Genomic DNA, 11,846 nt, shown 5'->3' on the forward strand with positions numbered 1-11,846 from the left:
TCGATCGAGTCAGCTGAGTCTTACATGACTCAACAAATAAAGAGAGTAAATTCGTTGATGCCACGCACACATGAACTCTACTCACCAGTGCATGCAACGGAGATTTTTCTGTTGATTCAAATCATTAAAATGCATGATCTCTAAAATCATATATTCGATTTTGGATCCGTTTGAAGTATATTTTGAAAAAAAAATACGCTTAACAAAATAAGATCCATAAAATCTATATTTTAATGAAGTTTTAGAATCGTTATATAGTTACAGCATAATATTATTTTTGTAGATAGTAACTATATTGCGGATCGCAACTAGACGGCTTTTGGGATCGTAACTGGGTCAGTTACGATCTCAAAAGCAGTATAGTTGTGATCCCGACCAGTTACGATCCCAAAAACAGTCTAGTTGCGACTCCGAAAATATTATAGTTACGACCATATATATTTATAGTAACTGATGTATCTTGTGTATCGTAATTATACTGCTTTTATATTGTAACTGAGGGTGGGCACAGAGGTATCAAGTTACGACCATTTATATTTATAGTAACTGATCTATCTGGTAGATCGCAACTATACTGTTTATACATACATATACATACATACATACATATACATATATACATACATATACATATATACATACATATATACATATACATACATACATACATATACATATATACATACATATACATATATACATATATACATACATATACATATATACATACATATATGTATGTATATATATGTATTGGTCGTCGTTTGGTCTGTCATCGCTTTGAGCTATTGGCCAGCTGTTAGCTTTACCGCAAGGTAGATATAGCTGATGAGTGCTGTGGATAAATTGGTTTATGCTCACAATGTCGTTGCCATTGATGATTGGCTGATTATTATGGTGGATCACTGATCATGTTGTTCCCTTTAGTTCAATCTCGTTGTGGCCTTAATATTGAGGAGACCCTTAGACTGAGAAGGTTGTTGGTTTCTTTTACCTATTACCGCATTGGTAGTTTTGTTGTCCCAGTGGCTTGGTGATGGTAGCTGTTATTATGTTCTCCTTGCTGGGCTGATAGCAGAAGCTTGGGTCCTATGTTTTGTGATCCTGTGTTGTTGGTCATCTGCTTATTATGGCCGACCTTGTGGTTATCTGAGCATCTTACTAATCTGTGAGCTAGTGGCATGGTTGGTCATGTTCATGTCCTCTTATGTGAGTTTATAATTTAACTGGTGTGCAGTGTGCTGGCTGATGGTATTGTTCTCTTTTGTGACTTGCTGTTATCATCCCCTTTTGGCTTTGATGATCAGTTGGGGAGGCATGTTCTTGTTTGCTCCTGCTATTGACAGGTTATTATCATCAACTGTTATTGTTGGTCTTGTATCACCTGTTGTTGATGCTTGGTGGCTCTTTGCTATCAATTGTTACTGTGCTCATGGTCTTTGTGGCTCACTTTTATTTACCCTTTTGCCTATGTGTTGAGTCGCCTTTGTGGCTGGCTGCATGCGGACATGGCCGATGACGATGATGTTGTTGCCTATGGGATGCCGCTAAGGTCAGGAGGTGGTAGATAGGAGTGTAGTGACGCTGTGCAGTTTGCTAGGCTCCCACGAGGTTATAGCTGGTGAATTACCGTGTAGCTAGACTCTCTCTCTCTCTATTTCCTTGTAGTACCTGAGGTCAAGGCCGATGATGAGGGATCATAGATTCTGAGGCTCTTTGGTCGATGATGACTCGGGATATATATAATCAATCCATAAAAACTCTCACTCTGCTTTGTCTTTGATGCGTGTATCTACAGCCTTGCAGACTCGGAGATGACCAAATGACGATCAGCAGCAGCTTAATCGGAGGTTGTCCAAAAAGCCGGACGTAATTAACCGAGGTCTTGCGAGACCACGGGAACCAGAATCAGCAACCGCCAGAAGAAAAATAGTCGGTGGCGTGTGCGTATGTGTGTATGTGTGAGACATTGTATCTATAAAACTGTACTTGATGATTTCAATAATGAATGAATAAAGTTACATGTTTCAATTACATTTTGTCTCCTGTTCTTTCGTATACGTTGGTATACTGGTACTTCCGCGATACATATACAATTATACAATACAGCAGTTCGAATCCATAAAACAGCGAGTTTCAGATCCGCGAAACACGAATTTTCTCTTTCTTTATTGTCTGAAAATATCAATAGTGTCGGGTGGGCAACCAGCACTAATAGTAGCTAACTATCAGTACCGAGTGAAGAGTGCCAGTTGAAAAACCGACGGTGGAACCGTTTTTCAACCGGCACTGATAACCTTTTTGCACTGATAACTCTCTTCATATAGTGAATAGTGAGTATTGCCTTCGGGCAACCGTGGTTTTTTTCCTATGAGTATTTTCCACGTAAAATCAGTGCCGCTTATGTTCTTGACCTACTTCATTGTCTCTGCATCTTTATATTTGATTATTTATATACAATAGTATACTGGCACTGTCGGGGGATGAACTCCTCAAGCGGGGATCCGGAGGGACCCCCTTGAGATTCAGCCGATGGAATGATTCTGAATCTACCTCGTACATGAATTAATGAGAGTAAATGAGATACAGGTGGGACGGATGATCGGATGCTAGAGGAAATAAATGCTCAGGGGATTTTAGACAGGTTCGGACCGCATAGAGTGTAACACCCTACTCCTGTGTGTATGCTATTTAATGCTTTGGAAATACCTCTTTGTGGATCTCTTGTGTTACAAGGATTTCTGTCTAAGTCTAGAGCTTCGTGTGTCCTGCCTTCGTTAGCTTGCCTGCGTCTGTTGAACTTCATGAGCTTATCTTTGGCTGGGTCTTGTAAAGCCTGTTTTTTGCTTCTCATTGTCATCGGGGTGCTCCCCCCCCCTTTATACTACCGGGGAGGCTTGGCGTGCCCAGAAAGGAGGGCACGAGTCCTCAGGGGCTATAAATAGAAAGCAATCATCATGGGCTTCAGCTTGATGTTACGGGAGCTTGAAAAGTGCATCCCCGGCCGGTCTTGTCACCCATTACGTGCGGCTTTAGCCGTTGCAGGAGGGGGGCCCACCGGGCAGCCGTCGAACCACCTCGCACGCCCACTTGGTCAGAGCGGGCCTGACACAGCAGGGGGGCAGGCGATAAGCCTCGAGCCCAGCGACGATATCCCAAAGCGCGCCGGATGACGCGTGATGGGACCCGCTACATTAAATGTCCCCACGCCTCCCCGCCAGGCAGTGGCAGGGACTGACAGCATGCGTGGGGGGAGTGGTTGGAAGTGACAGGCCACGCTCCCTCTTAAATGCAATATCGGACCTCTCACAACTGACACCTCAACGCTGAGCCCTTGTGGGGTCCACCGGTAAGGAGCTTCTCAAGTCCTCGGAGAACTCCGGGTGCTCGAGGACTACTGTTCATTGCCCCGAGCACCCTCTCCCGGATATGCCATTTCTCGGTCCTCGGGGAACTCGGGAACTCGGGGACCACTATTCATGGCCCCGAGTGCCCTCTCCCGGAACTGTGTCTTCTCGGGTCCTCGGGGAACTCGGGTACTCGGGGACCACTGTTTATGGCCCCGAGCGCCCTCTCCCGGAACTGTGTCTTCTCGGGTCCTCAGGGAACTCGGGTACTCGAGGACCACTGTTCATGGCCCCGAGTGCCCTCTTCCGAAACTGTGTCTTCTTGGGTCCTCGGGGAACTCGGGTACTCGGGGACCACTGTTCATGGCCCCGAGCGCCCTCTCCCGGAACTGTGTCTTCTCGGGTCCTCGGGGAACTCGGGTACTCGAGGACCACTGTTCATGGCCCCGAACGCCCTCTCCCAGAACTGTGTCTTCTCGGGTCCTCGGGGAACTCGGGTACTCGAGGACCACTGTTCATGACCCCGAGCACCCCTCCCGAAACTCGGTCTTCTCGGACCTCGGGGAGACGAGGGATGGCGCCACATGGTTTTTTGCTGTCCTGACCTCAGAACTCAGAGACCCTTGGTTCCCATGTCACTGACAGGCACATTCGTAACTAATTTTGTCAAACACAAAGAAATTTAAATATTTCTCCCACGAAAAACAACGCTATTTGGTTTACTACCCACACAAATCTTACAAAAATTTAGAAATGCCCACGGACTTAGGCAAACGTTCGATTCTCCACCAAGATTTAGCATTGCCAACAAAATTTGGTGACATCCAACACAGTTGCGTGTCAAAACGTTCGCACAGCGCGGGCGAAAAAAACACTCGCCAAAATTTGACGCTCCTGCTGCCCACCCTCTCCGTCCCCCTCCCATGGGCCATGTGGCAACTCCCGAGTGGATATACAAGATGTTCTATTCATTATATTTCCTAATTTGCAATCCGTTTGTACCATTGGTTCCTTACAATTTTCAACAAATCAAGATTTACGTTGGATATGTTTTGATATAAAAAAGCAGTAACATGTGGGCTCCATATATCATACGCACGGTATTGGTTTGGTAATCCAAAGAGTTTTTGTTGGCCAATGTCCTGGTATAATGGTGTTACCCTCTAATTTTAAAGCCCGCAATCCAAATGCCATTTTCTTGCCTGCGAATTGGTAATGCCAAAATTTGGCATGGATTACGAGGGACGTGAACCAAACAGAGTTGGGGTAGACTATAGAGAACACATCGGTGTTTTTGGGAGGCAAGTCTGTAGTTTCTTGGTTCATGTGAAGGATGAACATCGAATTAGCGCAAAGCTTGCCAGCGGGGTATTTGATTAATATATCGGTTGTATTATCTATTATATTATATATTAGTAATTTACCTGAAGATTGTGATAAGCAGCTTGTAGATTGTAGATTATAAAAAGCTGGATTGTAAAATCTGGAATTATGAATTATTACAATCTGGTGGAAGACGAATTGATTTTGGATTATGATCACAATCCAACTTTTACAATCCAGCTATTTATTTCAGTTTTTAGATTTTGATCACAATCCAGCTTTTACGATCCGAAATAAACAGGGCCTAACAAACGAAGCATCCGCTTTCTCACTGAAGGCCTAGATATTACTACGCTAATAAGAGAAAAAATGAAAGTAAAGTGTCCATATACATATTTAAAAATTATCTATCTGCCATTACGTAAAGGTAAACCCAAAATACCCTTATATTTGCTTCTCTATTACCCACATCGGACATTACTAAACAAATAAAGCCAAATGTCAGGAAAAAAAGATGATGTAATTTAATTAATGCATAAGTTTATTGCACACTACATGCATTTAAGAGTTCAAAGTTGCAAATTCAAATGATATTTCAATGTAAAGTATAATAGAAAAAAATAAAAGCATAGCTCAATACGAGAGGTGTAAAAAGAAATACCAGTCTATTCAAAACAAGTTTCCACGCAAAGAGAAAAAACAATATAACATATTCTCTCTCCCTCCAAACGATACAGATAGATTGGCAATTTGACTGGCCGATGTTACTCCCCGCTTTACATTACTGAAAGGGGATAGGTGCAGTAGTGGTGTTAAACCAAGAGACAAGCACAAACCATGTATCTATGATGGACGAATGAGATGGATGCAATGAAAAAAAAAATTAGCCAAGCGATCCGAACGACCAATGGCATGGATAAAGACAAGGATCAATAGGGTAGGATATAGGCGCTGTTGCACTGGACATGGACCATGTAGCTTGAAGTTGTAGCATTAGCCAGTGGTAAAGCAAGACGTAGCCTGCTGATTATTAATGGTGGAACCATAACTTCTAGCAGCAACAATGGGCATGAACAAAACTATTGATCTGCAGAGTAGGACGCATGAGTGAAACGATATAAAAGGATACGGGAAAGCGATAGGAAAAAGCACCGTTCGTAGACCACGCATACGATGTAGTGTGACCTTCCAATCAAACAAAAGTTATTCGATTGAAATAGTAAGAACAATAATAAATATCCACATAGCAGAATATGCATAAAATAGAGCAAATAAATGATAATATAGTACCCGAATATATGAAAATATTGTTATGATAGACTCAAGTTTAAATTATATCTATCAAGAAGCAGGCATGGTAGTGACAGAAAAGAAGAGTGATAGCAAGATAAAATATTAATTAATGATAAAGCTGGTACATACACAATTAAATTTTTTTATACTAGTTACTTAAAAAAGGGAAAATTTGCAAGGAAACAAATATTATTAGACTACTACCAGCACGTTATAAAATCAAATTATGACGCTTTATTTTTAAAAGGTACATACTAGGACAAATATGACTCCCACACACACCACACACCTATGCTCCATACACACACGTGTGTGTTCATATACACGTTAGAGACATATTAGAGAGCTCTATATTCTCGGTGTGTATACACGCACACCCTACTTAATACGTGTATATATACATACCTATTTAGAGACGAGTTCCTATAAGACATCCGCGCTGATCTTAGAATTAAATGTTGGTGGGCAACATGCCACCTCACCTCACGACTTGCCAAACAAGCTACCGCTCGTTCTCAATTATGACGCTGTATTGACACAGCATTGGCAGCTTATCTGCATCTGTAGCGGTGGGCCGCTAGCACAACACATCCCTCCCCGATCACTTGACAGAATGACAGCGATAATGCATGTCACTTCATACCAGAAGAACACGGCTAAAAGATGCAACAGGCCCTCACCACTTTGGGCCTTATGCTTGTTGTGCATGAACAAGTTTTATCCTGTAGCGGCGATAGATCGACAGTTCCGTTGGTCCATCTCATCTCATCACCTGCCATCCTCTCGCCGCACTGATTCAATCCGTCAGACCAGCTTCAACGATCCCATCATCGTGCTACAGTGGTCACACGAACTTTTAGCATCAGACATGCACTCACCGTTGCATCTTTTGATATTTACCCGATCAAGATCCATTCATCTCACATTCCCACCTGGACCGCTTTCGCGCACCTTCCAGTGGGCACATCTGCCACATCAACTGGATCTCGTCATGGTCAGCAGATACAAGCCAACTCAACAAAGGACCGATCCATCCAATCGCACAACGTTCTATCTCATACGGTGCGCGCACGTCAACGCCGATGTGCATCTCTGTTGTTGCAGAAGGAGATCCTTTGCCTACTTGCACTCGCACGTACAGCAAGTAGATCGTAGCCATGATGGAAACTGCACGAAAAGGACGAAGGGTCGTGCCGCCAGGGCCGGCCGGGTAGTGCGCGGTGTTGGCCGAGAGATGGCACTTTGCCCGGCTGGAAACGCCGGCTTCCTCTTCTCCCACAGCTAGGTCGCACATTTCATCATTTCATGCATGCCGGATGCAGCCTAGGCAGGCCCGTATGCGCCTTTCCTCTCGCACGAACGACCGCCCGACCCGACCTACACAAGTAAAAGCTACACTACTCATCAAGACTGCACTGAGCTACATGCCCAGGAAAGGCAGCAGATTGTGAGACAATAGAATGCAAACCCTGCTGGATCTTGTGCAGGTGAGTTGCTTATATAGAAGTTTACACCAGGTTTACAGGAGCTAACCATCGTAGCTATCAACACGTTAACAGAATCAGATCTGACGTCTAAAGACTCTCTGGCCTAGTCTACCGACGCAAGGATAAGCCCAGAGGAATCGGGCACCAAGGCTGACGAAGAGCGTTGAGGAGGAGTAGGCTCCCAGAGGAATACTTGCGTCAAGGTATATATTGAACCATTCACGCCAACAGATTGAGATGAAGCACGGAAAGCGGCGTCTTATCGTGCCTTGTCGGCCGAGGATATTTTTCACAAACCATGATGCCTGTGCCTTGGGCGATTAGACACACGGTTCCCGGCTTTTAATCCTGCCCTTTTCAGCCGCTTGCCGCGTGCCCCTGTCGCTGTTAGTGTCAATAAATAATCGACGAGATAGGATTGTGAAAAGGATGGTGATTTGTGTAGTGAAGCAAGCTGGTGATATGGAATGATGATCGAGCTCTTAGGTCTCGCCCGGGGTCCATGCACGGGTGCCCTTTTCTGGCTCTCAGCCTTATCTCGAGCTCAAAGGGAGCAGTGGGCTAAGCTAGCGTTCACCTGGATCGCCCGCGAGACCGTGGATTGCACGTAACGTCGCACCATGTGTGTCAACTTGTGAGATGCACTTTTTTGTTTTGAACAACCGATCTGTGGTGAATTATTTGCCAAGCTGAGTACGGAGCAAGATCGATAGATGCATGATTAATAGCCGTACGGATGACAGGCGTACAGCTTTGGTTTGAGGCTTTCTTCGAGCAGTCCATGTAGATTCTGCCGAAAATGCGTATGCGTCAACATGTACACAGTTTGTATCAGCAGGGCTCTTGCAGAGCTTTGCTAAGTGTTAGTGTGTGCGCGCCACAGAAAACGGAACACAAAATTTCACTAGCAGTTGGTACGCACGTCTTTTCAGGATCCCCGTGCTCTTAGGTAAAAAAATCATATAATAAAAAAAATTAATATATAGATGAATATTAGATGAGATAGATAAACAACTGAGATAGATAGTATGTATATAAAGTATGTGGAATTATATTTTCCGGGAAGACAGAACCATGCCAGACGACGACACATGTGCACACCGATCGATCCAGCGTATTGCGTGTCGTATTAGACTGTGTTTAACCCGTCATCTTAGACAGCTCCCATTTTGTAGGCAGAATGGACAGCGACCTCGATCTAATGGCCGTCCACAAGTATATACAATTACACATGCATGATATGTGTACCGAATAATTGCCCGACTCATAGCTGAATAGTCATTGTACATGCAAGTCAACTTTGTTCGCCTGAATACATGTCGCACGTTACAACTCGGCATTGACCGTCGTCCATGACCCAACAGTACAGCTCCTACAAGTCTACCACGACTGATGAGGTTCAGACGCTAGTGAGCGACCGGATCTTTCCAAGTAAGCGCGGGAACGAGTCAGATGAGCCCTAAAACGACCGGAACATCTCGAGCCGACATAGCCCCGGACCCGGAATCTTACTCACCGGCAGATCGATCTCTATTACTCCAGTACAATATAAGAGCTTGTTTCAACAAAAGCGGATTTGATTTTGATCCAAGTATTCATGGTTTAGTTCAAATTTAAATCAAATTCTAAAGATTCCTAATGCAATCCTATTATTCGCTACTGCCACCTTACAACTTGGCGTGATCAAAGTTGTTACTTTCTGAAAACCTAGTTTCGAAGGGCTATTAATAAAATATTAATTAAAAAAGGCTAAAAAAATTCCTTGTTGCTCCACTGGCTGACGGCTGACGCCCACTACTGGCGCGGTACCCTTTTGCCAACCTTAAAAGGGACGGTCGGCCTCTTTCAAAAATTTATAACCACACCCATCGCATTTCACACTCCCGATCGCTCTCGCCGCGCTCGTCGCCAAGCTCACCTCCTCGGATCGGGCCAAGCCACACCACACGCCACCGCGCCACTTGCGCGCAAACGTGCCGAAGCTTCGTCGCTGGCTTGATCGCCCGCGCCGCCGCCCGCCTACTTTGAGGGCTCGCCCGCCTACCTTGAGGGCTTGACCACAAGCCGCCCGGTCTCCCATGCGCCTCCACCACATCCGCATATAGTGAGTGTGCGCGTTGCTGCGAGTTGCCGACGGCGAGAGATGGCAGCGCAGGAGAGCGCCGCGGGGGGAATCCATGTGATGCGGTGGCGTTACGGGGACGTGGGCGACAGCAACTTCGCGGTGCACGGTCGCGACGTGCCGCTGCTCGTGGGACTGCTCCTCGCCGTCATAATATTCGTCGCGATCTGCCTCTACTTCCGCTGGAGGTGCCACCGCTACGTGCCCCACCGGGAAGCGGAGGCCTCGTCGTCGGCGACGGCGACGTCGTTGACCGGCCTCGACGCCGACGCCATCCGCAGCCTGCCCGTGACGCTGTACCGGCCGCCAGCGTCGCTGCCGCCCCTCGCCGTGAAAGGCACCGGCGAGGTCGACGACCAGGCGGCGCTGTGCTCGATATGCATCAGCGCGCTGGTGGCCGGCGAGAAGGTGAAGGCGCTCCCGCCGTGCGGCCACTGCTTCCACCCGGACTGCGTCGACGCGTGGCTCCGGTCGCAGGCCAGCTGCCCGCTCTGCCGGTGCCTCCTCCTCGCCGCCGCCGCCGCCAAACCCGACGTCAACGGCAACGACTCCGCCGTGTGAACGACGCTCATGTCAAGCAGGCCCCACCTGTGGCACCGCCGGATCCGGCCTTTTAAATCAGCGCGCCACTTAATCATGGCCGCCTTGGCCGCGTCAGGTTTTCTCGTAGTGAGTGGGGTTTTTTAGGGCCTATAATCGCCAATGGCTCGGCGAAGTGTGTCGGAAATGCAGTGCCTGTGCTGCCCCAAGTGCCCTCCCAGGCGTTCTTTGGAGGTCGGGGTGGGCTCACCTCGCCGGGCTTCTCTGTTCAAGGCTCCAATCCAAGGGAAAGGTGGTGTAGGCCGTACATACCTTTTGAGTATTTATAACCCTAGAGAATGTAATGTATGCGGTGGTGGTTCAAGTGGAATCTATGTTAGTTAACTGTAGCATTGGCTTTAAAAAAAAACCTTAACTGCAGCACTGCCACGTGCAAAGTTGCCTTTGATTAGTTCTCTCTGTTTGGACCCTTTAATTTTGTCTTGATTGATTCCACTGCCCATATATAAATGTGCAATCTTGTAAATATGTTTTTTTTCCCCTAAGATCACAATCGTACAAGCTTAAAAAATACTGGCTGTATAAATTTGTGGGCAAAAGGGGCATATTTCTAGCAATTCATGTGCATTGGGTTTTGTGCCTGATGGTTGCGTCGTCCTCCTTAGGGCGAGGTTGGCTTGCGGTTATGATTAGTCCTCCTCTAGATCAAGATTCGCTTGCGATTATGATTAGTTTCGAGGCTCGCGGAGTCTCCAAGGTATGAGCTCCCTAGTAGTGTGCCACAGTGTGTTGTGGGTTTGAGTAAAAAGGATACGAAGGGGAGGAGGGAAGGAGATGTTGATCAATGATTGTGACATCTGACTGATTCTTCTCTTTTTAAATTATAATATATAGTTGGTTGACTCGCAGACTGCCTTGAATTTGTATTAGGGTAGTGTACTGTAGCCCCTGTAAATTATCGTTTTCCAATGGATGGATGTAACTGGACTTAGATTTTTTTAGTTCTAAATGCTCATTAACTGATATGCACTGTTTAATTTTTAGACTAGATCCGTCTCTGAGTGTAATATTTTAAGGTAGAGGCTTGATTAGTCTTCACGCATGCACTCCTGATGTCTTTTCCCGCTTTACCCCAAGTGGGACATTCGTTATGATCCAGAACATTGAAGAGCAGCAGCAAACTAGGAAGTAGCAAGTCGATCGGCCGACGATATTCGCTAACCAAAAGATGAAAGGTAACAAAACTGGTGTTCAGTGTGCTCCATGTCTGTCCCACCCTGCACTTGCAGTATTTAAATCCAGCTTCGGCAAGTAGATTTGAAAAGGTGACAAGCAGACAGGATGGGGTTATCGCTAAACATATCATCAGCCAGTGGTTCCAGTGCAGGTGCAGGTGCACTACTACTTGCTTTGAAGAACCGGGGTATTGTAATCAGGGTTCACCTTACTGATCGGGCTCGGCTACCTAACTCCGATGGTAACTAAAAATTCGTGGTTATCGTGGTAACCGGTCGAAAATTTAAAAAAATTCAGACAAAATTTATTTGGTAAAATTTAAAATTTGGAGAAAAATTTTTGTGATTTTAGCCGTTGGTAACCGGTTGGTTCGGATCGGTTACCGAGCGGTTTTTACAATTTATCGAGCGGTTTTCTCGAATTTTTTCATTGTCGGTAACCGCTCAGTTTTCTTGGTAACCGCTCGATTTTCTCGATTTATCGAGCGGTTTTCTCGAT

At 45.8% G+C, this 11,846-nt stretch overlaps 1 protein-coding gene across 1 annotated transcript; it reads left to right on the plus strand.

Annotated features, from left to right (window-relative positions):
- Positions 1 to 9,316: 9,316 nt before the first annotated feature.
- LOC133883971 (RING-H2 finger protein ATL66-like) lies at positions 9,317 to 10,558 on the plus strand. The gene has a single exon (XM_062323383.1). It carries the CDS (start codon positions 9,594 to 9,596, stop codon positions 10,131 to 10,133), a length of 540 nt encoding a protein of 179 aa, XP_062179367.1. The 5' UTR covers positions 9,317 to 9,593; the 3' UTR covers positions 10,134 to 10,558.
- The last annotated feature ends 1,288 nt before the right edge of the window (positions 10,559 to 11,846 follow it).

The sequence above is a fragment of the Phragmites australis genome, chromosome 11 (genome assembly GCF_958298935.1).
Source record: "Phragmites australis chromosome 11, lpPhrAust1.1, whole genome shotgun sequence".
NCBI lineage: Eukaryota > Viridiplantae > Streptophyta > Magnoliopsida > Poales > Poaceae > Phragmites > Phragmites australis.